This window comes from Hippoglossus hippoglossus, chromosome 23, assembly GCF_009819705.1.
Source record: "Hippoglossus hippoglossus isolate fHipHip1 chromosome 23, fHipHip1.pri, whole genome shotgun sequence".
Lineage (NCBI taxonomy): Eukaryota > Metazoa > Chordata > Actinopteri > Pleuronectiformes > Pleuronectidae > Hippoglossus > Hippoglossus hippoglossus.
Window position 1 is genome coordinate 14,353,814 of NC_047173.1, and position 26,123 is coordinate 14,379,936.

Genomic DNA, 26,123 nt, shown 5'->3' on the forward strand with positions numbered 1-26,123 from the left:
TGTCGTGTTCCTAGTGTTGGATTGTTCTGACCCCGCCTCACGCTCTACACCCCTCACAGCCCAGAATACAGGCGAGGCTGAGACAATCCTCTGCATTGTGCACGCTCAAGCAAAAGTAATTCTGTTTCCTCTTTACCTTGAGCGGTCAATAAATCAAAAAGAGCAATAAAAAACAGACTGGGGGCACGATTTATGCTGTGGTTATGAATGGTACTTGGGTTTGTTTGGTGAGAAAGCAGTATTTCTGCGCAGCAGGAGACCTCTTCTCACTTTTATTGGTTTTAAGTTACCGTCAGCAGCCTCCTGGGTGTCTTTGATTCTACTGTTTGGTCTCAATCTTACATTTCACACATATGAGGGAGTGTTTCATTCAAATTAAAACAGACAGGTCTTACCCCCCCTTTCTGCGGACATGCAGTTTGCAGCCTGTGGGGTATCCCAGGCACTATGCACCAACGTTGTATTATCAAACCCATACATTTTCCAAGATATCAAAAATTCTAGACGTAATAAGAATAGTTTGACAGTTTCCAAATACACTTGCTTTCTTTGTTAGATGAGCTCCATGGCCTTCGTCATTTCTGTAGGATAAAGTTAAAGCTACTTTCAGCAGCATGCTAGCTTAGCTTAGCCAAAAGACTGTAAACAGGGGGAAACAGCTAGCAAGTTTCGGCCTAAAGTCAAGAAATCTGCAATCTTTTGCTATGCTACACTGAATAGCTGCAAGCAGTAGCTTCATATTTCTTATTTGTGTCCGAGGTAAGAAACCAAATAAGTGCATTTCACAAAATTTGGAAATATTTATTTACGATATAATAAGACACGTAATATTATACGTAGACAGATGCGTGATGTAACGCAAAAATATAAAATTCACATTTTGAGCAAAAAGAATCTGAAAATTAAATTTATGGACTTTCCTTAAAATTGAGATTCATTTGAACATGTTTATTCAGGCTATCATGACATTAATAAATAGAAACACATAACACGGACATTACACTGAGCGGAAGTGGACATGTCGGTGGTGACGCGGGTTTATTAGACGCGGAGCAGAGATCTGAACGAGGGACGGCACAACTAGAGTGAAAGTCTTTTCTCAGAATGAAAATAATGTTGTATTTCTCCACAATTTGCAGATACAGTCAGAGTTAGTGGGCGAAACATGTTGAATTTATATACACAGTGAAAGGAAATTCTTCACAGCACATTAAATTAACAGGATGAATGAAACAAACAAAAAAAAAACTCTGTACACAAGCGACCAATAATCTACTGTACATTAGCTACGCTCCTAAAAAGGTGTATTCACATATGTCGAACTGTCAATCTCACTGACAATTACTACTTCGGAATTAAACCTACGTCCACTTTTGCTGCAGTCTGGAGAAAACGTGGATCCAAAGAAGGAAACTGTCATTGTAGACTGTATTTCCGGGTGTTACACTACGTTACATTATTTACCTGAAGGCAAAAACAAAGAAATGTGCAAACCTCTTAGTTTGGTTGCTTAAATCTAATCCAGGCAAGGATTGAAGCAATAATTTGACATTTGGGGGAAATATGCTTTCTTTGTCTGTATGGTATAAAGCTACAGCTGGTAGCACGTTAGCTTAGCATAAAGACTGACAATGTCAAAAACCTGTTGGTTTGACTTTGGTAGAGGAAAAAAAAATCTAGCACAAAAAACAGAAAGTGGTTTCATGGGAGTTATGTGGTGGGTTCGGCCATTTCCAGTCTGGTAAGTCGTGGTATTCAATCAAGAGTAAAACCACAAAGTGTTGTTTGCTAGTAGGCGGATTTCTTAACTGCATGTGGTATCAATCTTCTAACATCTAACTCGAAATAAGCGTATTCCCCCAAAATGTCCAACTATCCCTTTGAAAGACTTCAACATTATTGTTGAATTTCTATAAACATGCTGGAAAAAGAGAAAGTACGATACAAATACATTACGCAGCCGAATTACATCGAGGCACATTCTCGTACATGTACGTTTATACATTACAGGACGGATTGCGTGAGACGTGTGCAACAACTCGCACTGTATTTCAAACCATCTTGCCACCATTTCTGTTTGGTCTTTGTGCCATAGCATGTATATAAAGATGGAGAACATGGCAGCTCCCCCCAACAGTGAAGCCAAATCACCTTGATCGCCCCCTGGTGGCCTCTCGCATGTTTGCAAATGGGACTGGATTAAAAAACGTCAACGTGCACGATAAACACATTTTTTTCTCAAAGATGGTTTCTGTCATTTCAAGTAATTCTTATCACACTGATGTATGTGCTCTCAATTACGTCAAAAGTAAGATGGTGGCACCCGTGTCAGGGATATTTAGAATTTTACAACGAGAGGAATTAGAGACACGTCCTCCATCTTTATTCACACTCTATGATTTAAACTGATATATTCTTGACTTGCACTGTTTGTATTCTTGTCACCTGTGCTTAGAGTGTTACTGAAGATGTCTACACAAACACACAGCCCCGAAGATTTCACTGAATAGAGAATTTTGTTAGTTCAAAACATTCAAATGTGAGTAGAATTCTAGTACAACGCTACTGTAAAGAGAAAGACAGCTCACTGTCCAACATGCATCTGTCTCACTTTTGTCCCTTTTTCAATATCCTCTTCTGATTCCCCCTCCTAAATGTACGATATGACAAGATCACTGACCATTGTTGTGTCTCAAGTTGCATTATCACAAGAAATATCAGCCTTAAATATCAGAGTTTATTGGTGGCGTGTGCCTGTGCGTGTGTTGGTGTACGTCCCCGCCACCTGGTAACAGCACCTCGAGCAACAGCAGGAGATACCGTCCAATGAGAGCTCCCCACACCCACCTCCTCGTCCGACTGTACATCCGCAGTGCAGCTCTGCAGTTTTGAGATGAGCGTTGGCAAATGGGGATTTTGTAACCGCCTGGTGTGATACAGGATTGGAGGAAAGACTTTCGCCTGTCAGTCTGTGTAGCTGCCATGCTCCTGGTGTCAGACGTCCGGGAAGTGGTTCCGCCGGTTGCGGCTCTTCCTGCGGTCCAGCAGGGGCTTCAGTTTGGCCAGGTCCCCCCTGAGAGGTCCGGGCGGCTGCGGCTGCGGCTGCTGCTGCTGCCTCTGCTGCAGGCTCTGGAGCTCCCTCCTCTCTTTGCAGTACTGCTGCACGGCCAGGCTCTCTGCAGGACTGAAGGCTGACAGCAGGACCTTGGGGTGCAGGGAGGTGGCCCACGCCCACGGGGACTGCTGCTTGTCCGTCAGAACGCTCACCATGGCCTCACTCAGCACGCGCAGGCGGATCTTGGCGACGGTGCGCTTGAAGCCGTTCTCGGTGGTCAGGCAGAAGTAGAGCCCCTGGTCCGACAGCTGGATGGAGCGGATCAAGAGGCCGTGATCCGTGGAGAGGACGCGGTCACTCAGCTTCACCTGCAGCGGGAAGAGGTGACAAATTAAAAAAGGCAAAACCAGAATAAATTCATGATGAAACACAATGAACGCAGAAACTAAATGAGAAAAGGGTTCTAATCCACCTATCTGATCATTTAATGAGGGATGATTTTCTGTCCCTCCAGTAGAGTTTGAGTCAGTTTACTTTCATAATCTCATTCTGTGTCAGATTTATTTGTAGCCATGACAGAGTAAATAGAAAGCACTCGGCGTCATCCTTCATTCAGTGCAGAGACAGATTTTCATGGTTTACATTAATCTTGTTTTTAAAAATAGATTTACAATTAAGCAACACACTGATCTGATGCTTTGATCCAAAACAAATCCTCCCTCCCACTGACTGAAACCAGGTGGGCTTTAGTTTGGAGGAGACTAATGACTCCACACACCGTAAAAACTAAAGTGATTTATTTGAAAGGCCAACTTCTATTCTCATGAGGAAATGGCTGTAAAACGGCCATTACTCCGAGCTCGCTCCGCGGAGGCGGGAGCTAAATCTATAAAAGATGTGTCTTCATCTCGCAGGCCTCTCTCTCGCCCGGCTTTATTTAATCTTTCACAGCCTCTCAAAGGGCTCTCGCTGTTTAAGTGGTGTCAGATATTTGACAGAATATATCCCCACTGAGAGATCCAGTCATTGGTCAAAGTCCATGTCGTGTTTGATCAGTGTCACTGCTCATTAGGACGCTAACAAACGCTCAGCGCGTCCATCCTCAGGCGATGCGAGTCCTGATTGAGCTCCATCGATTGCTGCGACATGTTTGTTCGATGTAATATTTAACGATGTGAGCAGCTTCATATAGATCAAGACTTTTTAAACCGTCATATCATCTCCAGGGATTTCCACTGTGTAACTTTAATTTGTTACGTATAAACTGTGTTGTTGACCTTTGACCTCTCTGAAATGGTTTTGGGACATTTTGGGGACAGATATTTTGCGGGGTTTGCCTTAAATGTGACACTGACCTCTTTCCTCCGGTCATTGTCCCTCTGAATAAGCCACCGAATCGAGGCCTGGGGAGACTTGGGGAGACACTCGAGGAAGGTGGTGTTGTTCTTCACGCCATATTGCGTCATCTCCACTGCGTTTCTGTACTCTGTCAGACACACACACACACACGCACACACACGTGCGTCACTTGCTGATGTATACAAAGCCCCACAGATGGACTCAAATCTGTCTCATGTCCCACCAGTGAGAGTCGAATGTTGACTCAGAGCTTAGTCGGACACCTGCAGCTCAACCAATCATCACCCACGCTCCCTCGGTTCCTCCGGCGACAGAACGACCTCCAGAGCGTTGGACTAACTCGGTTTCGTCTAATTAACCGTGTCATCTTTGATGCGGCTAAATGGTTCATCACTCAGCTGCAGCTATGACAGGGCTGTGGCTAATTAGTGGGAACGGCCATATGGTTCGGTTCCCCAAGCTCGTGTTCATTTGGAGACGGGACCTGTTTGTGGAAGTGAAGCACTCGGGGGAGCAAAAATCCTCTCCTGCCATTAGACTGCACCGCGCCAGACGACTGGGTGGGTTTTGAAGGACGCTCTGCACGAGCTGGACCAAACCACCATGAATGCTTTGATTCACAGCAGGTATTTCTGATGATCTGATCTGGTGAATGTAAATGTGGTTTCATCAGGGGGCTGGTTGGGCCTTGGCAGATGGAGAAGCTCTACTGTGAGGACATCTTGTTTGTTTGTTTGTTTGTTTTTCAGCAGGATTACGGAAAAACCCACAGCATTAATTTCCACCAAACTTGGAAGCCTACAGTCTGGGGGGTACGGGAAGATCCAATTAAACTTTGATGCAGATGCAGATTATCGGGAGGATACAGGAATTTTCGTTCAATTGTCAGGGAATAATGAAAAGATCTCAATTCAAGAAATTGGACGTATTTGTTCCACACACATATTTATTCCTGTTAATCAGCCTTTCTAGTTCTGCTGCTCTATAAAGCTGTGTTCATTTTATTTCTCTTGACCAGATACACGTAGTCATTCTAGTTCTTTTCCTTTTTTCACTGAAAACTGCTTCATGCTGCTGTGACTTTGATTAAAACAACGAGCTAAAACAGGCTCAATGGCTGAGGAGAAGTGAGGGAAGTTAGATTAGCACAGTTTTTATTACCTTTCAGATTGAATCCTCTGCATTGAGTGAGTGGATTCCCATGAATAATGTCCTGTCTTCTGCTCCTCCTGAAAACAAATTACAATGAGTAAGAATACACTGTGGCCCAATTCAGAAAAATACATCCAACTTCCTCCTCCCATTGAACCGTGGAGGGATCAGTCGCTGCCAGAACAACATGAGGAAAGTCTGACAGTGTTATTCCACTCCGCGCTGCTCATGAGCAACAGCTTGAGGAAAAGAGCATGTAAGCAGCTGGCACGTTTTTCCACCGGAGAACAGCGGCCGCGCTTTTTGTTCCGCGACCAAACTAAACTCGACCTGCGACTGACTGGGATGTCAGGAGACACAGCTGGTCCTGGACGAGACCTGAGCGGCGTTTGGCTCAGAGCCGAGGTGTCGCTCACACACACATCCTCGTCTGTGTTTTGTCTAGACGGAGGGAGGGCGACAACGAACGCAGAATCACTGACACGGATCACGCTGTGCTGCTCCCTGAGGGGATTCCAGTCACGTTCAGCCTCACAAGTTGAGCTGCTCTCTTCTTCTGGAACATCTTGTTTGACATCAGCCGTCGCCCACATTCACCACGACGCTGTGATACACTGATTGATTTCACATTTTTGCACGAGACCACATGTTGTATACAAAGATGGATGCTATGATAGCTCCCAAAGGAATTCAATTGTCCCGTGGTGGCTGGCGTACCGCCTCCATGTTAGCAGATGGGACATGGACCAAACGAAAAAAGTCAAATTTTAGGAATTCTCATGACACTGACGTTTGTCCAAGTGTTGTGGTTCTAGTAAGCTCCAAATGCGTTTGATTCAATTCAACCAATCAATTCCAGATTTCACAAGTTTTCTTTTGAACTACAGTTTGGTTTTCATCCTCCGATCGTGCGGACGCTGTTGTTTCAAATGACATCATCGGCACAAGATGGCGGCGTTCTGAAGAGCTGTGAGCTGCTTCTCTTCTGTGACACATCGTTTGACATCAGCTGTCGCCCACATTCACTGTGACTGGGGTGTCACACGCCGATGGATTTCATATTTCTGAGGTAATTTGGCAAACTTGAATGCGAGTTGAACAGAAATACTGCAAAGCCTTTTAAAAATATCTGCACTTCGCTCGTGTTTATTTTAGACTTTAAAGCTTTGATTCGCTGCCTCTGTGAATGAGCTCCCTAATCCGCACATGTCAGCACTTACTCACACTGAAAAGTTTGCTTTGGGGCCTTGAAGCTCATGCATAGTTTTTCAAGAGTCCTTTGGAGGACACTAAATACCTCCTTGAATTAAATTTAAAGATTCTGATTACTGAGGTGTTCACACTGAACACTCCAACACTGTAAAAACCTTTGTGTACCTTTTGCTGGTGGGATAGAAGCGTGAGCAGCTGAGCCCGTCCCAGGCGCAGTAGGGATCTCTGGCGAGGCAGCAGTCGGCGCAGGCCGAGCCGTAAGCGTGACAGCGGTGCAGGGAGACCTGGGAGACCCCGAACTCCGAGCTGACGTACAGCTGTTGCTGCAAAAAGTAAACAGTTCAAATGTCAGCCGCCCTGTTTGTCTTAATAAGTGGCCCCCGGCCGACAGGAAAATGAGGCAGAGCGCCGAGACAATTATGGATTATTATTTCCTGGCCTTCGGGAGGCTTATCGTGCTCGGGAGATTTTCCTGTTCCGTGCAGAACATGGTAGCCACAGACACGGAATGACATATTAAAGCAATAAAACTGCACTAAACGTGTCAGGAAACCAAAGTTGACGGATACTTACTTTCTTAGAGGAGATTCTCAAGTTGGTCACAGAGGCTTGGTTCTGAAAAATGGGAAATACAAGGAGCAAGTTCAGACCTTTCAAACATAATATTTATTAAATTTTGCATTAGCGGGAATCCGAGGAAAACGTTCTCGTTCCTGTTTGGTGGATATGAAGCTAAAGTGACCTGGAAAAGGAGTAAACAGCTCGCTGAGGTTTCAGAGGCGCGACATCTGCCTGCCAGCTCCTTGAAAGCATAGACTGTAAATATCCTGCCATTTCTTATTTGTTCAGGAGAGTAACGACAAATCGTTGTGCTGATAGTTTCTGCAAAGACGAAAGGGATATTGACGTCTTCTAACTCTTGGCAGGAAGGATATTTAAAAGAATCCCTTTTTTATTGCGGAGAGAAGCTTATCAGACTTCTCCTGAATAAGAAATAGTCATAACACAGAGGATCAGTTTCTCGCCAGATGTCTTTAACCTTCCTGACAGAAACACATTCAGTAAATCGAGGGTCAATCTTTTCAGATTCACGTTGCTTCAGAAAGGTCTCGGCCTTTACATGCGATCGCAGGTTGATCAGTTTTTAGCGACGCGAGCAAAGATAAAACGACATGTGCAAAGGTTCGCTCGGGGCAGCGAGCAGCCTCCTGCAGCATGTGGGTATGTTTCCCATCATCCTATGCCGCACTACTGCAGAACATCCATCTCCCGAGCATCACCCTGCCCCTCGCCTGGCTGCCCCCAGGCCTTTGTATCGTGGCCAAGTGTGCCCTCCGCCTCCACTCCTTTGATTTTTTTGGCAGAGGAAAAAAACGGGATGAAAGTGAAAGAGAGAGAGAGAGAGAAAAGAAAGGAGGAGGGGAGGAAGACAGACGGCTGACCTTAAACACTTCCAGCTCCTCCAGGATCAGATCTTCATGCAGGGATTGGTTTCTGGGCAGCACGATCACCTTCTGTACCGTACCTTTGTCTGGGGGCAGAGTGGAGACATGGTATGAGCTGTTAATACACACACATACAGACACACACACACACACAGACACACACACACACATATACACAGACACACACACACTTACGCTGCCTGTCTTATCTCGAGAACCGTTCATCTTATCGCTGTCACACTTGGATATTGTTAAAGGCCCAAGACAGTTCACTGATGAATTTGGTGTGATTTGGACCCAGCGACAAAAACAGAATCACCAGTTCAGAGTTTTGTGTACAAAGACATGTTTGTCACGGCCACTGCACAAGTTCCCGTAAATTCAATCAGGCTGCACCAAATTGCACATACTCATAGATACTCAAGTTATTTGGCTCAGGGGGTATTTTCAGTTTTCTCAGTCATCAAGACTAGAAAAGTGCTTTGTCAATACCGACCATTTACCATTTATGCCCTGGGAAATTGGAAAAAATATCTCATAATATCAAAGACTGTGAAAACAAAACCCTGGATCCGCACCATAATGAAATGGCTTCTTCTCTGACTCCTTCCACCAAGTTTCATGATAACGTGTTCAGTGGTTTTTGTGCCTAAACACACACAAACACTCAATCCCCAGTGATGTGCTCCGTCATTGGAGCGAGAGCACAACTGCTGGTGAAACAAATAAACTCAGAGTCTATTTTCCTTTTGCCCATGTTTGCTTTTGAATTAGTCCTGATAGGCCACGGTTAGTTTCCACAGCAAACTCTACTGTGGCGGGAGTGGGAATGAAAACGATTAAAGCCTCAGACCAGAGGACAAAATGCAGTGACCAAGATTAATAAGGCTGCTTTGTCCTGGGAGTTGGAGCAGCAGAGTTTCAGTAAGCGCTCCTGCAAGCGCCCGATAAGAGCGTCTTCCTCGTCCTTGAGACAAAAGCTTCATTTCTGGCCCAGATGTGAAAACGCAGCGCTGGCTCCGCGTCAAGAATCCGGGGGCAGCAGAAGAACGGAGGAGCTGCCTGATAAACACAGGCAGCTGTGTGAGAGAGAGTCCCAAACATGTGCACACGTGGACATGCACGAGCACGAATGGACGCATAATAAGTAAACGCACACATATTATTGCACTTATTACACATTAACCAGTGTTTGTAAACAGGTGCAGGTCCGGTGGAAACGTCTCGGAGGAGCAACATTTACTCCCATAATCAGTCTTTAAAAAATCTTCGAGGAGGGATAATGATTTTTCAAAAACATGTGTAAGTATCTGGAACATCTAGTATCAACATTATGTTGTTATTTAAACAAACCGCAGACACGTTTTTAAATTATCTCGATCCACTTTCACCTGATTTGATCAAATTAGACCGTAAAAGGGTCAAAGTTCTCTCCTGAAGGACCTTGTCTTGTCACCCTGTCTATGACCCAATTGCGGCATAATTTGTGCTTCCTGCTGTGTCACCTGTTTTCAATGTGTCTGCCACACGCACTGTGTACCATTCGCTCTGTTATCCGTTTATCTTGCAAACCAACTGTGGAGAGGAAACGCCTCAACAATCATTTACCTCTGAACCGCCTCAGTGAAAAGGATCAGGTTGTTGTCTTTGTCTTCAGTTTACTGAGGCCTCCCCTGCCTTGTTACAGGTCACTGTGACCTCGGTGGACTATGATTACTCCAGCGTGCTGTTGCCATGATGCATTTTTAACATAATAAGAATCTAATGTTTTTTCTGAGAAGGAGCAAAAAAAAAGTCAAACAACAGCTGGACTATGGGTGGAGGGAGATCATATCACTCGCTTTCCAGTTATCAGCGTATTTCAAGTTTCAAAAGAATGAAAATATCTTCTTATATCTAAGTTTCCAAAAACAAATCAAACTACGAAGACCTTAAAGTGCAACGCCCGATGTCGTCATCCTTAATCCTATATCTTTATTTATCCCGATCCAAAATGCAAAATCGAAAATCAGTTCAGTAGTTTTTGAGTAAAACACACGTATCCGACTGGTTTGTAGTCATTTTAACACACACACAACTGACAGTGATCCCTTCTTACCTGTGCCCAGGAAGAGCACGTGGTAGTTGCCGTCGGCAGCCATAACCTGGTCCACAGCCACTGACGTGTATTTGTAGTCAGCATTGGTGCGAACCACCAGGGGTCTCCTCCCCACCGGGTAGATGGCGTTGAACATAACCGGATGGTTTCGCACGAAGGTCACCACGTCGTCCGGGAACTCCTTGGTCGTGTGAATGTCGGGTGTGAAAGCTCCGCCGGGGCACTGGAGAAACAGAGCGAGTGGTTTTATTGTTTATATTTAAGCCTTTATCAAGCCAACAATCTAACAAATTACGTTTTATCACCGATAAAGACGTGATGACGTAGAAAGCGAACTCACAGTTCCAGGCCGTGGGTAAGGGATGCGTCCCTGGAACGCCACCCACTGAAAGTTGGGCCCCTCTCTGTGGGCGAAGGGCCCGTTGAAGACGGTGAGGATGTCGGCCATGTTGTACACACACACTGCCGAGCCTTTGAACACGGAGCTGAGGGAAATGAGATTCAAAATGTGAATGAAACACAACAGTGGGAACCTGTGCTCACAAAGATGGCTGTTTAGGGTTGAACCGGGGGACAGCTCATCTGCTTCCCCCTCAACGATCTGCTGTGGTTTGGCCGAGTCGTTTAAAACCACACGACTTAACACATGAAAGAGGCTTTGAGGAAACACAGGGATATTGTGAGAGGTGGAGGAGGAAGACACACGGCGATGAGATAAAGAGAAATCAAGGAGCTTGCTGTTTGGTTCGGTTTTTGATCTTTGAGGTTTTCTGTGATCCTGAGGCAACAAGTGGATCGAGGAACCGTGACAGCGTCAGAAGGAATTACTGTTCAACCAAAGGTGGCGACAGAAAAACAGACACACACACAGGTTCAGGGAGGAAATGGATGAATTGAAGAAACAGGCTTATAAACAGATGCATGGCCGAGCAGACAGGTAGAGGAAACAGGAAACTACAGGCAGGTGGCAGACACACAGGGGGGGGCACGCTGAGACGATCTGTTGAACAGTGGGTCTGCTGGATATTTGGAAGCTCTTCTCCAGAACTTTATACTTTATTTAACAACTTTTTTCTTTTATTGGAACAAATTTGACCTTCTTGGGTGAATATTGTCCACTTGGGTGGCGAAGATCTGTCCGTTAACAATCTTGATACAGTCTAAATATCAGGAAATGGCACGAAGGCATTAACCAGTCTCATAGGGAGGGTTTATATGGAATGGAAAAATAAATATATAGAAAATAACATTGAAAACATTTCCAAATCAAAATTATATCTACATTTTTACTTGATTATGTATAATTACCAGTGATGTTTTCTTTAAGTTAAATGATCAGTACAAAAGTTTTAGTTTTTCACTGACAATCCTCTTTCAATTGTACAAAACATTTGGTCTCCATATGTGTTTTTTTTTTATTATATTAAAGATTAAATGCATGTGCCTCAGGTTTTAAGCTATTTAAAAAAACGCAGCTATAAAATTCCTTCTGCTCTCAAAAACCCTTTTGGCTCATATTAGCCAGACGTTACACACATTCTGTATCGATGTGACCCTGGGGAGAGGAGGTCACAACGATACGGTGCAGATGCAGTGAGCAATAGTTGATCATCTGAAGAAGAAGCTGTTTCTGAAACATGACACATGACGTCTCTATGTATCGGGCCCTTTGACAGGCACAGCCCCTCCCTGCTGGTATCCAGTCAGTGATTAACATAACCACAGAGGCCTGCAGGAATGTTACAGTTGGCCTCGCCGCCGCCGTCGCTCCTACCTCGTGGACGTGAAGACCCCGAACACCAGCAGACTCTTGGGCTGATCGGTTTCCAGCAAAAACACGTTCTCTGCGAAAGGGAGAAAGAGGAGTGTGTAATTCTTTCAACAAACTCCCTCCACCGACACCGCGAGGCTAAGATAGGTGAGAAGTGAGCGCAGGAGTTAATAAGTGCACGCGCTGACAGATGGAGTCTGATTGGAAAAGAAAGTCTTAAGAGCTGTGAGCTAATGTTTTAAAAAGCTGAGGCTAAAAAAGGACCGGAGGAACACGAGGCAACCAAAAGCAACAGAGCCGTGGTTATTAAAATCCTCCAAATCCAGACCAAACAGAGGAAGCGTTGTGGATCTTTTGCGGAGAAAGAAATCACTGGAAACCGAGGAACATAAATAGTAAGATTAAAGGGTCTTGGCTCGGTCTCTGGTTCTTGTCTGCATGTTTTTTTTGTTTTAACTTTGTTTTGTAGAGCTTGGAAGTTGCACAACAACTGGAGGAAATGCAATAAATATAAATGTGGTGCTTCCCCTCACCGAGCTCATCAAAGTGGGTTTCGGTGCCGTCCTCCTCCAGGACTGAGCACACCATCCTGGCCTTGAGGAACGTCGTCCATTTGTTCACCAGACTCCGCTGTCCTCCGATGTCGCTCTGCAGACACAGAAACTCATGGAAACTCGAGGCCGCAAATACAAACAGCGCCGATTTATCTGGGCAGCAGGCGAGCGACACTTACTGGACACACTCTGGCCACCATCGTGTGGATGTTCTTGGTGTTTCCGTTATTGTCCGTCAGCCTCTCGCGGAAGAAGAAGTACAATTTGGCGTCGTTGGGGTCTGTTCCGTCCGGGATCAGGTGGGCGTCGATGAAGATGGGCTCTGAGTGAAAGACATCAGTTAACTGAGACTTTTACAGCAGTTATAAATAAATTAAAGTTTCATAATCTTAATTTGGGTTATACTTGAAAAGGTTTACATGCTTGAATTTGTGTGTGTGTGTGTGTGTGTGTGTGTGTGTGTGTGTGTGTGTGTGTGTGTGTGTGTGTGTGTGTGTGCTCACCACTTAGCCACTTGGAGTTGTGCTGGTCTGTCCGCACTGCATTTCGCCTGGTCAGGCTCCTGAAGATGGCAGCATCTGTCCCCATGAAGTCAATGTACATGCCTGAGAACAGCTCCTGGTCTGGAGGAATGCAGACACACACAGACACACACAGACACACACACACACACGCACACACACGCACACACACACCGACAAACACACACCAAAAAAATCAACAATTTTCTCCAAGAAACCCGCTTAAGGGAACTAAGATAGGACAGGACAGGTTTGCGTCTGCTACTAATAACGCTTCATGCTTTCCATCGTTCCTTTACTTTCGCTTCTCACACCATCCATGTGTTCCAGACCATGTGTTCGGGGAGGATGTGGGTTAAGTTAGGAGAGGATTTGAGGAATGTGGCCCTCATCCAACCTGGCTCGCTAAGGAGTGAGTGTCGACAGTACTCAGGCGGCCGCAGAGGCTCCACAACATAAGGATTGGAGGGGGGGGGGGGAGATGAAGCACAGATATTCATCTGGAGGAGACACTGCCTGTGATTGTGCTCGGGAGGCGTGAAGTGTTGCGTCGCTAACTCTGAGCACCTTCCTTCCTTGCTCCGCCCTTTAGGTGAATCCACCGCCCTCCCCCCCAGCTCTCGCCCCCTCCTGGGCACCTCCGAGGTCGCTCTCGCTCGCTGGCAGAGCTGCTGCTGCTGCTGACGCGGCAGCGCTCGGGTTCAGGTGTCGGAAAGCGGAGCTGTGGGGGCAATGTCTCACCTTTTGGACGTGTCGACGGCAACCCAACACTCCTCCGCCAATCAGAGATCAAAAGGATGGAGAATTAGGGGAGGGGGGGGGGAGGGGTTGAGCTTGACCCTGAAGGAGGTTTCAGCTTAAATGTTCCAGAAGACGAACGATGCCAAATTGAGCCAATGACGTCATTTTGGGTCAGAGTCTGTGCAGTAGTGCTTTTTGGGGGATGGAGCTTTTATATCAAGGTGCCATTGAAACAAAAGCTCAACCAATCACGAGTCACTTTAAAGCTGTCAATCAAGATGTTTCACGTCGTTTCTATAGCATCAATCAACCAATTAAAAACCAAACTTTGCAGAAAAACACATCTGGAATGACACAAACCATTTTATTTGACGTGTATTTTGACTTTTTTAATTCGGCCCATGTCCCATCTACTAACATGGAGGAGACAGGGTTTATTCTGCAGCCAGCCACCAGAGGGCGATCAAGACACTTTGACTCACTTTACAGACAATGGTATAAACAGACAACTATCAAAGACCACGTTTGGTACTGTCACTGCAGAGGACGACATCAAAGTGTCTCCCTTGTGAAGATGAGATTTATTTTATGAGGTATTCGGGGGATTTTAAGAGGAAGAGGAAGGAGGCACCTACTGAGCATGACGGAGACCGTGTTCACTTGAGGGTTGAAGGAGCACCTCCCCTTTCCAGATTCGGTCCTGGAGTCGATGTGAAATACTTGTTCCTGTCGCAGAGAGAAGAGGAAGTCAGAGGCTTCAAAGACAGTTTTATGTGATTCGTTAGTGCGTCTAGTGGCCTCTGCCACAATAAAACCGCATGTTATGAGCGCACCAAATGTCCCATGGCTTGGCCCTGCTCCACTTTCCATCCCTTTCGGTTTTAGGGAGGAACAAAGGCGGCGCAGGTCTGGTGTACGGTAACTGGTCCATGTGGGACGGTAAAAAAGAACATTCCTTGAGGGAGGAGAGGAGGAATGTCCCCGCTAATGTGTTGGATAGTCGTTCCTGCATCTCAGGTGCAAATGTACTGCCAAGTTTCAACCCCCCCCCCCCCTGCCCCGCCCTTCCACCCGTCCTCATGGTGGCGAACTGAACAGTCCGAGCCCCTCTGAGAATAAACTGGGTAAATTAGGAATCCTCCTGATCCACGAAGGTGCTGCTGCTGCTTCTTTTCAACAAAAAACAGCCAGTGTCGTCAGGCGAGAAGAATTTCTAACAGGAAAATGTTGCCGTTTGCCAACAGGTTCTGGAAATGGACCGACTCCATCTGGTAGCTTCTGTCCTTAACCTCTAATATGTAGACAGAGTTTATTTCTCACAAGTTATTTAACGTTGCAATTAATCTTAAAGACCTTTTCTTATTATTACTTCACTTGGACGTTTCCCTGTGCAGAATCATTTATGTGCAGAGGTGAAACTATTAGGCCGTTTTCACATTTCTCTTTTTGAGAATAAAGTCAAAACAGTTGAGAATAAAGTCAAATTAATTCAGAGGAAGATTATTGTTGCATGTTTTATTGAAGTGCACATGTGTGTCTCACTTTGCATCCGAGGAGCAAAGGTCAGACACAACATCACAACACAAAAACACAGACACATGCGAATAAGGTGTCGGCTGCCGTCGTCCTATCAGGTTCCACAACAACACGAGAGTCTGGGGCACGTTCTCGGGGGCAAAGGTGCAAACTGTGAGCTCAGAGTCAACTTCTCGCTGCGGCAGCTTGTTACACTTAACAGATCCCTTCTCTTCAGACGCTGACATGTTTGAGCTCAGAAATTGCAAACAGAGGAGTCGGCCTTTCAAACAAAACCCCCAAATGACAAAAGGCACCGCGGTGCGGAAAGAGCCTGGTCGGGAGCTCTCCCACTCGGCTTATTAGTGTTTGGCAGCAGTCGGCCGTCTGCGGCTAAACGCTGTTCACTCGGTGAGCACTTTTCTCCTGGAGGGTTTCCCTGCACTCGCCTCCAGAGCCGTTTGGCCGGAGAATCTGCCGCCCATCGCTGACACGGGAGCTTTTACTCATCCTGAGTCTCTCCTCTAATGTGTCATCAGACTGATCACAGGAACTAAACTTTGCTCATATAAAGTTATGTAGTCTTATACTTTGTCCTTTTCATATCATAATCTGTAGACAAGTAAAAGAACATGTTTAATTTAAGATATTTATAGTTTGAGATAAAATGTACTGGTTGTCATCCAGTTCATACACGTCCAGTACTTTGTGATTCTGAACGATGGAGATGTTTTATCCTCCCATCAACAAATCCCCCTGAGATTTTTTACATTTTAATACCACCACATTCTTAGATTATGTATAAATTCTTATAATGTAGCAATAGAGGGGCTAAATATTCTTATAAATTGAGAGGATATTCATGCTTGTGTCATCTTATAAGTATCTTAACAGATAAGAACAAGGTGTTGTGACAGTGACTGTGTCCTCGTGTGCTCACCTCTGGTCTTCGTCCCCTGTTGACGTAAACGCAGACGGGACTGTACGCTCCGCTGCCGCACATGAACAGATGGGTTCTGTTGTAAGGTTGCACCACCCGGATGAAGTTCCCACAGCCGTGCTGAAAAAAAGGAAATGAATAAAGAGAATAAAAATATAATTACAGGTAAAATGTTTATTATAAGGTAACGACCGGCCGCGGCTCCATCCGTTAATCACTACTACACCGACTCTGGCAGCAAATATCGTCAAAAGCACAAGATGGCAGCGTTCATATCCGAGTTATTTTGCACCTGACCTGATGTGTGTTGCTTTATAATGTTCATCAGTGTCTTAGTTTGCTGACTCATCTTCGTTTGAGCTGCAGCTACAACCCTTTAAACACTTTATCCAGATGTTTCTCATCATCTTCACTTGTGGCCACTGTTCAGCAAACACACTTGTCGCTTTAATGTTATCACAACTTAAAAAAAGGAAAATATATGAATAACACATGCTCCCATCCATTCTGCTGGAGTCGTTATAGCACCATAAAGCACCATGTTTTTGTATTATCTAAATCTCAGCAATCACAATGGACGTAGCAGAGGATAAAGTCTGTTTCCTGGTTCGCAGCCAAGGTGAGATCCAGAAATCCAGAACCTGTTTATCTCTCCTGCAGTATCGTCTTTCATGCGATGAAGTAATTCAAACTTCTCACTTGTTATGACGGTCACACAATCGCACATGTTCCCAGATCTCATTGGTCTGGAATCAAAGGCCAGTGGAAAAACAGTGTCGGTGTTTTACTGAACGTGACGTGGAGGTGAGACAGATTCCTGATGTCCCGCTTCCACTTCCCCCCCAACCCCGCAGCAGAAGAAGACGCAGTGCAGGGCTTAAAGGAGCTAATTAGGCCCGAGCTTACAGAAAACGAGTGGATAGAGGACGAGAGAGAGCGAGGGAAGAGGCGGGGAGGAGAGGAAGACGTGTCCAGGGAGCCGTCAGGAACTTGGCCGCGGCTGCTGGAATGGCAGCTGCTGCAGCTCACGGTCGGACGCGCTGCTCCGCTGGGAACCATCGAGGAAAAACAAGAGAACTTTAACTGTCACACACCCCTTCGTTATTTATCTTGCTCTTCTCTATCTCCCTCCATCCGTCTTGCTGTCTCCTCACTTTTAATCACTGATCGATCTCGTCACGTCTCTCGGGGCCTTCGCTCCGTATCTGATGTTAGCCTCACAGATACCTGCGTAGCGCATCCTGCTTTCTTTTCCTCTCACGTTTCTTATCCATACACACGACTGCGCCGGATAAACAGCATCCAGACTCGTGGCCTCGAGTTCAAGCGGCGATCGTGCCGACTTTAAAGTGGAAGCATTTGAGTGAGCAGCAAACACACTTGATCAACCTTTTCAGGCTTTTGGTTTTACCCAGACTTGGCACACATTTTATCAGTGAAGAGGAACTTTATATAAACAGACAGGGAGGGTAAGAATAACAGAAGGATGGAGGGCTGGGATTAAAATGAAGAAACTTGAACAATGAAGGAGAGACAATAAAAGACTCCGATTGCAGACGTAAAAGTCAGGACAATTGGATCTGGACAATATCTGAAGTTTGCCTTTTACATATAAAGAACACAGCAGGAGATTGTGTGGGTCGGACGTGTTCACAACATCAGGATAATCATCCTACGATATTTGCAACTTAAACGTCGTCAATTACTTTGAATCCAAGTAATTGACGTAATCTTTGAGTAATCTCCGGACATTTTCCAAGGGGGCTGGCATAAAGCGTTCCGGAGAATGTCCAGAGCAACCGACATGTGCGTTCTCAGAAACAGCAGAAAACTGAAGTTTGAGAAAACTGAAAAAAGCAACCAAGACCAAAAGTGGAATCTTTAGACACGACTCTGACGGAGCGGTATGCAGGAGACGGGATGACCGAAGGGGAAGGGCGGCCATCGAGCGGCTCCACACGATGATGGCTCACCCAAATATTTGTGGGAGCCTGTCTGCAGCAGGCGGACGGTGACTCAGCGCAGCACAAATCACTCATTGACTGGAAACAGCTTCTTCTCTATTTCCGCAAAACAGTGTGGCTCTATTACCACAGCTGCTGTCACGGGGCGGAGGACAAACGAGCAGCGCCTGTTTTCGTATAGTGAGACACTTCTTAGTGTTAACTTGGGCTTTAGAAATCAGGCCATCGATGCATGTGAAGATGCTCCTCTAAAAATAAAACCCCTTATTTGATCCTGCTATTCCCCCGTCCTCTGCGCTGCAGCGTCTATAGGCAGCTGTGCATGTTTCAGAACAAGCCAATTAGAGGCAAACAGAGGACGGAGGAGGAATCGGAGTCCTGCTGTGTGGCTTCATTAAAGCTGCAGCTAACAAGTGCTTCTCAGAATCAGGCCCGGTTGCGAAACCTCGGCATCAACGAGCTGCGTCCCGTCTGCAAGCTTTGATTCTGGTTTGTTTTTTCTACCGCGGCCCTCCATCCTCCCACGCCACACACTCGGGTCCTGTCCAACCGCGCCGATGCCAGGAGGACCCCGGCCTGTGGACATCTGCAGCCTGCCGCACATGTGGCTGGAGCCGACACAGGCCCACAGATGGGAAGAGGGAAATCCCAGGAGGTGCACGCACACACAACGCCCCCCCACGGCGGACCCACTTGGAGGAACGGATCTGGAAACAAACGGCAAAAACCTTCCGTCTGCATCCGGACCATAGTGGCAAAAAAACAACATGAGGCCTGGTTTTCTTACCGCTCGGGTTGTTATGAAATCAGTTTTTCATTTGTGAGAGGAAGAATCTGTTATTTCTTCTCAATGTAACATAGTCTTGGGTTAAAGAGAGGAAATCCGACAAATCAGGAAAACATAAAAACATGAATAAGTATGCAGAGTACAGTATTTCAGTGCTTTTAGTTGCCCACAGAAATGGTTTCTCTTTCTTTTATTAAAGCATTACTGTTTGATGTATTTATATTCATGCATACTAGTAAAAAGTTTTCCTTTGGGACGATAAAGTATCGCTTTACCTTTCAGAAAAGTAAGAAAAATATTGATAGTGACGTAGAAGATGGTTTAAAAAACATTTTCCCATGTAATACATATGATATTTAAAGTTTGCGATCCTGATATCGTCCGATGTATATAGCAATCATTCATAAAATGTATCACTTAAAGGACAAGTGGTGTAATGAATGGGAAAGAATGGAAAGATAATGGATGGATGGATGATTATTTATTGTTTGAGTCATAAAAAGTGATCCAATCTGAGGGTTTTAGAAAGTCCGTTCTTACCGTTGGGTCTTTTCCTGCCATTTGACACTCCTCTATCTTGCTGGTGGACGCAGGCCAAAACACCTGGTGGCAAAAGAACAAAACATTTTAAACAAGCACGGACGTTTACAAGCAGCATATTGAGGTTTGATCGTAAATTCTGTTGTAAGCGAATATAACAAACGTTGTGAAAGTTTCTGTTTCGATAGAAGCCGACTGTCGGCTGCGGTAAATGCGTTGTGTGTTTTTTTTCAAACCCTGTAGAGGTGCTCGAAGGTCCAGCTCAATGAACATATGAAGCAATTTACTCAGGGAAATGGATGCGGTGGAACGCTCCCCTGGGGAAACCTAAATGCTTTTCCATCTGTTTATGCATTTCATTGCTGTCAATTACTCTGCAGATAACTGCTTCACTGCAAACGCAACCAGGCACCAGAGAGCTCCAGCATTTACACGGCTCTTCTCAATACACCCCCAAATGGTTCTGGTGATGGAAAATGCACGATAATTTGCATATGATCGGTCAGATTATAATAATGTGTACTCTGGCTGTTTGATGATGGGCCGCACATGTTTAAAAACCAGGGTGCCAGCGTTGCATTAGAATACAACAATAAGTGCCCGCTGACCTTGAGGGAGCCATGGGTGATGTTGTTGATGTCCATGGAGAGGACGTTGTCCTTACAGCCCACGTACATCCTGTCCTGGTCCTCGTCCATCTGCAGGATCCGGTAGTCCATGGCCTTGTCCGATATGCTGTAGTGTTCAAAGGACTGCGAGGCCTGCAGGTCTGAGAGAAAAAAACACCCAATAAGCTTCTATCCACACTGAGGACGAGAGGCATTCTCCTCTCGGTTCCTGCGAAATTAAACCCGAGAGAAGAATCCCCCCCCACAAGCCGGCATTAATCTCACCAAGATCAAAATAAGAGATCGCCAAATTGTGCCCAGGGTTGAGCCCAAGAGATCTGAAAAGAAAACTCAGAGGGAACCGTTTCGTGACTTTAAGGATTTGGACGCTGGTTTTTGAAAACATGCCTCGGTTCTTACATGGGAGGTCGACTGCTGCAAATATACATTTAGGGTGCAAGGCAGCAGGAGTTACAAGTATAATCCAGATCATTATCATTATTATATACAATATATATTTTATCGTATAAGCAAAGTTTCTAGTCAGTTAAGTTCAAATAACAACCTTTATCCCTCTTGACCGATTAGGAAAAGACTTGTTATTCAGACCAGTTTGGAAATCAAGCTCAGCTACAGCCACACTGTTATACTTTTAAAACATGTGACTGTTCCTGAGCTGAACTTAGTGACGATCCAGGAGTCTGATGGATATAATCAGGGATATTTATGGGACTGATATTTATGACTGTGTGCAATTTGGTGCGGAATCCAAATAAAAGCCCGGATCTAGTGGATTTAAATGTACGACAGGGATATGTTGGGTCTTGACAGAGGTATTTGAGTGCAATTCAAGTTTTGAATATGACAGGAACAGGATACGAGTGGTGTGATCAGTCCAACTAAACACTGTGTGTGTGCCAGAAGGTGAGTTGGACATCATAAATAGAAATACAGAAATATAAAATGAAACCGAATACGTGCAAAGTAAAATAGTGATAAACCTGTGAAAAGACATATTAGGACATAAAAGGATCAAGTCAATGCATCATCTCCAGACTGGACTACCTCTTTAAATTCCAAATAACTCCACTAGATGTTTATGTTTTCCGGTTCAGAAGGATGATGAAAATGATACCAGCAGCCAGGTCGAAACATCGTGGACTGACACATCACGAACACAAAATAAATGGCCCCCTGAATTTGACCTCACAATGATTTATTGGTTTATTTATTCCCGTCCTGTGGCTGAGGAGAACTCGTTGGGAAAAGGGAAACTGTGAAGTGTAAAAGAGTCTCTTCTACTCATTAAAAGCCGACATTGTTCGCACACACACACATGTAAACATTCTCAGACAGTTATTTTCAGCCTATTTGCTCCAGAGGTAGAGAACTCTCCACCGTGCCATCAAAGAACTTCACTGTCGAAGTCAAACTCATGCATATTTATCACTTTTCCAATCTGCGCTGAGAGCAGGGGGGGGGGGCGACGTGGATCCACACCCTCCGTTTCCTCCCCTCCGCTGATCCTCTCTGAGCTCTCTTTGTGTTCCCTCCTCTAATCAACAAACAGGTTGCTTTGCTTCAATGCCTTCGGGCGAAAGTCACATTTTCATTATTGTGCGACGTACGCTTTTGAGGCTGGGGCCTATTATCTCGAAGGAAAGTGGCTTTTCCGAAGGGCCCCCCCCCCACCCCCCCCACTCGCTCTGATCACAGGCCGCTGTCCGGCGCATTCGCCACATTAAAGCCTGGAGTGTTTAACTTTGAATAAAGAGAAGTTAACCACTTCAGGCACAGGGCGAGTTTCCCACGACTCTTCGCTCTCTGTTTGCCATCTTTAGGCAATAATATGGTTAATGTCTTCAAGTGAGAGCGCTGAGGGTATGAGGGTATTTTGGAAAAGTTTCTATCATCAGAGGCGAGAGCATCATCTGCGGAGAACGCTCGCACAGACACGACTCTGGTTTACCTGACCTGCCAGAAACAAAATTAAAAGTTAAGGTGTCCTGTCAAGCAGATGTGCGCTTAAGAATAAATCTTCGAAAAAGAGAGATTGCATCGGTCTAATGCTTCAAAGCTGAGGAGATGGCATCGCAGACATCACAGAGAGCGTGCAGAGATTTATTAAGGCCTCGCTCTGCCAGACTGCGAACCATCAACAGGTCAAATCCTCATTTACAGCTAATCAAAAACACGCAGGGCTCCAATTCCAATCCAATCTATTTTAATCCATCTTCCCCCAGAATAAGTCCATGAAGACAGTTTCAGGAAACCTTCTCAGACCACAATACCCCACCTCCGTTCTACACTATAACATACCAGCTGTCGTTTAACAACATTAATTGGATGATCCGAGCACGACTCGAGTTTTACAACCCGACTTTATAGCTCCTACAGGCAGAAGGAACCTCGAGCGGTTGAGTCAAAACCACGGAGGGCAGCGAAACGGGCAATCGAGGGGAACCGCAGCTTTTTAAGTTATCTAACACAAGTCTGTGAGAACGGCGAGAGGTGAGAGAGGAAGTGGCCGTTATGAAGTTTAGGTATTTATCCAAACTACATGATGGGAAACAGCTACAGAGGATTTTCTAGCTGCCGTTAGCTTAGCTGAGTCACGGTTACCACAAGAGAAAGGTAAGTATTTTAATATCAATTAATAATTCAAGATTTTACGACAAAAAGGTGAATATAGATGCTACAGTCTCTACCAATGCAATTGTTAATAATTTCAAATTCTTAAAATGCACTTATGAGTTATTTCTGCTCTATTGTTTAACTGAGTGTGTTTGTTAGTTTATCTTCTGCAAAATGAGGTTCACCGACTTTTAACCCCCCCCCCCCACTGTTAACTGACTCTGCCATGACTGTTCACTCCTGACTCCTCAGATCGGTATCTGACTGCATTTATCCAGAACATTCCACGAGGGGAACGCATCGTTGAGAGGGGCGTGGTGTTGGGTGAAACAACGGTTTAATGTTGTGGTGAACTTTGTATTGTTTAGTCAGTGGGACGGGAACAGGAGACTTTCATGTTCCCTCCTGAGGGTGGAAGTGCCGGCTGCAGCAGGGTCGTGTCGAGTTTTAAGACAAACCGAAGAATCCTCGGGACACCACATGCCTTTGGAAACACTATCTCATCTGTGCTCTGCTTTCAATCTTTGACTCGTGGATTCTGCGGCATCGTAGACAAAGTTCACATCTCCAGTGCACCTGCTCGATCACGGGCAGAGGAGCTGCTCGGAGCAATCACCAACATTTTTTCAGGGTCATTAAATATGTGCTCCGAGACAAAGTGTTTACAGACTCATAACTTTCATATGACGTCTTTGTAGAGTGTCTAACTTTGATCAGGTTTTCACATAACTGTCCAAACGGGATGTCACGAAGGGCGATTTATCAAAACAGAAAACAAAAGCAGGAGCACAACTGTTTTGGTTGTTGTGTGTGTGTGTGTGTGTGTGTGTGTGTGTGTGTGTGTGTGTGTGTGTGATGAAGAAATCCTCTGGACCACATGTAGCTTGTTAGTCATGAGTTCATATGCATTCTTCAACGCTGACATCACCCCTCTCCCGAGACAGAAGTGTGTGTGGACATCATCACTTTGGCTCCAGCATCTTGTTTATAGATTTACAGTATATAATCTGTCTACGCTGAGGGATGAAATAAAGATAGTGGAGTAATAAAACTGTCAATGCAAAGACTAGTCTACACTCTTATCTTGCGTGGTTTTGTCCTTCCTGCTGTTGTCTTCGTTGCAGGCAGAGAGGCAGAAAGAAACTGAATGAAGGTACAAAGGTGGCAGGGTTTGGGGGGTTGGCGACAGTTGGGCTTTTCTATTATGTATGGGCGCAGGTGGGCCTTACACCACCCTTCCGACCTCACAGCAGTCCCCAGTGCCGGGCCTTTGACTTTGAGCTTTGACCCATGGTGCCCTATTGGTCGGCGGGCGGACCAGCGGTGATCCGATCCACCCTGATCCACGCGATGGACGGCGGGCTCAGCCACAAAGGTCAAGGTGGCGTCTGGAGCGCCGAGGCTTTCCCTCTCTTTGATGTTGTGTGAAGCGGTCGAGCGGAAGCAGCACAAAAGCCTTTTGTTGCCTTGAAATCACAGAAGTCATTCAATATTAAACAGCACGTTGCTTTTCTCTGCTGAAGAAAAGGCAGAAAACATTACCTCGCATGTTGGTGAATGAGCTGGGAAGTAAATGAATGAAAAAAGAGCAAGTATATCAACATTTTTCTTTTAAAAAAGGGTTGATTAAAGAATACAAATAACTAAAATAGAAGGGTGTGCCCTCGCCCAGGCCCAACCGCCTCCTTTAAATTCAATCAAGCTGCACCAAATTGTAAACACTGAAATCAGTCCTCTAAATAAACTTAATCCTGATCCTCTCATCAAGACCCATGAATGTTTCAATGAAATCAGTGAAAAAGTCAAAAAACAACCTATCTCACATCAGAAAATTACTGGATCCGACCTTTTGTCCGGATCCGTGCCAAAGTTTATTGGGTCTCTCTTGGCCCATGTCCCATCCTTCCCCAAACTTTCATAGAAGTCTGTCCTGTTGTATATGTCTAATCTTGCTGGGAATAAAAACAACAACCATTAAACAAACTGCACTTCAGTGTTGAAGATCAAGAGGCTGAAACATCCTCCTGGGAGACAGAAGTCTGAATAAAACTTTATTTTACTGCTTAAACCGATCCTTTTGTGTAAAACTGGCGGAATGCCCCTTTACACATGTATGCTGCCTTTCTTTGTTTTAAAGTACAATAAATGTGTGTTTGACATTCACTATCCCATTAAAGTCCAATAGTAGCTAATCTGCAGCATACATTCAGTTTATTTGACTTTCCTCAACAGATTATGTTCGAAGTTTCCATTCTATTTTTTTTTTTCCTACGTTTCTGACATTTTAATATTAAGTGATCAATCAATAATAAAAATAAGCAGAAGTTGCAGCCATAGATTAAAGTGAAATCGGCAGAGGCGGTCTGGTGTTGTCACAGTTGGCCTGATGACGGCACATCCATCTTTTAAACATGTGCTGTATGTAAAATGAAATGATCCATGGCTGATTGCAGTTTGGACTTTCAAAATTGAATGCAGCCTTTGTTTCACGACAGCAGAGTGAACTTTCACGTTTTTTGCGCTGTCACGACAACCTCGGAAGAAAAAAAGATATCTGTTGAAAACTGCACGCTGTGATCACTGTGGCAGGTAACTCAACATCCTGTAAACCATGAAAGAGTGGATTGGTCACGGACACGGATGCTGGGTGTGATAATCCAGAGAGGCGGCGCACTATCGCGTCCCACAGAGTTGAAGAACATCCTCTTTTATGTGTCTGTGGTGAGAAGCCAAGTAGAAATAGAAAGAAATGCCGGCAACAGGAAGGGACCTGTCATTGTGGCGCTGTTTGTGTGGGAGCAATTAAAGCACAGGGGAGACTGCGGTGCTCTGGTGTGATTATACAGCCATGAGAGGAAAGGCAACAACCACAAGGAAGCGTTCCTCAGGTTTTCAACCCACAGGACTTTGTGACAGTCTAGACCTCCAAAACTATTTGCATGATCCGATAACCAGGTTTTACAATAAATCTTCTCCCAGTAAACAACGCCTCTGTGGTTCCGATTCGGGATGTCCGTACAAGGAATGTTTTGTTGTAATGCCACACCATAAAACGAGGATTCACAGTGGCTGGAAAGTATGCTGAATCTTTTATGAGAGAGGCAAGTGTAGTTTTGGACGGCCCGGGTCTGACATTTAAGAAGCATGCGCCAACTCACTGAGCTGGTGTCACTTGAACAGCCCATGCGTCTTCTTCCAATTTCTTAAGCAGCAGCTAGATGTGGTCG

The 26,123-nt window shown here is 45.2% G+C and overlaps 2 protein-coding genes across 4 annotated transcripts in view; both read right to left on the reverse strand.

Moving 5' to 3' along the window:
• The window catches only part of gnai1 (guanine nucleotide binding protein (G protein), alpha inhibiting activity polypeptide 1), a 33,115-nt gene extending 24,730 nt beyond the window's left edge, over positions 1 to 8,385 (reverse strand). The window contains exon 1 of one of the 2 annotated variants that reach the window (XM_034578210.1): positions 8,369 to 8,385. The gene's annotated coding sequence lies outside the window, so the exon portion shown is untranslated. Of the gene's footprint in view, positions 1 to 4,549; positions 4,569 to 8,368 lie in introns of those variants that run through there. The other variant, XM_034578209.1, reaches the window with a different exon arrangement.
• Positions 2,343 to 26,123, reverse strand: part of sema3c (sema domain, immunoglobulin domain (Ig), short basic domain, secreted, (semaphorin) 3C) — a 35,257-nt gene continuing 11,476 nt past the window's right edge. For both annotated transcript variants that reach the window (XM_034578203.1, XM_034578204.1), the window contains exons 3-18: positions 20,263 to 20,423; positions 19,655 to 19,717; positions 16,364 to 16,483; positions 14,544 to 14,634; positions 13,150 to 13,269; positions 12,826 to 12,968; positions 12,626 to 12,740; positions 12,096 to 12,165; positions 10,662 to 10,806; positions 10,322 to 10,544; positions 8,221 to 8,309; positions 7,352 to 7,393; positions 6,944 to 7,101; positions 5,576 to 5,643; positions 4,411 to 4,541; positions 2,343 to 3,423 (exon numbers count right to left, since the gene is read on the reverse strand). In XM_034578203.1, coding sequence (XP_034434094.1) covers positions 2,995 to 3,423; positions 4,411 to 4,541; positions 5,576 to 5,643; positions 6,944 to 7,101; positions 7,352 to 7,393; positions 8,221 to 8,309; positions 10,322 to 10,544; positions 10,662 to 10,806; positions 12,096 to 12,165; positions 12,626 to 12,740; positions 12,826 to 12,968; positions 13,150 to 13,269; positions 14,544 to 14,634; positions 16,364 to 16,483; positions 19,655 to 19,717; positions 20,263 to 20,423 — 2,168 coding nt within the window. In that variant the 3' untranslated portion in view covers positions 2,343 to 2,994. The remainder of the gene's footprint in view (positions 3,424 to 4,410; positions 4,542 to 5,575; positions 5,644 to 6,943; positions 7,102 to 7,351; positions 7,394 to 8,220; positions 8,310 to 10,321; positions 10,545 to 10,661; positions 10,807 to 12,095; positions 12,166 to 12,625; positions 12,741 to 12,825; positions 12,969 to 13,149; positions 13,270 to 14,543; positions 14,635 to 16,363; positions 16,484 to 19,654; positions 19,718 to 20,262; positions 20,424 to 26,123) is intronic.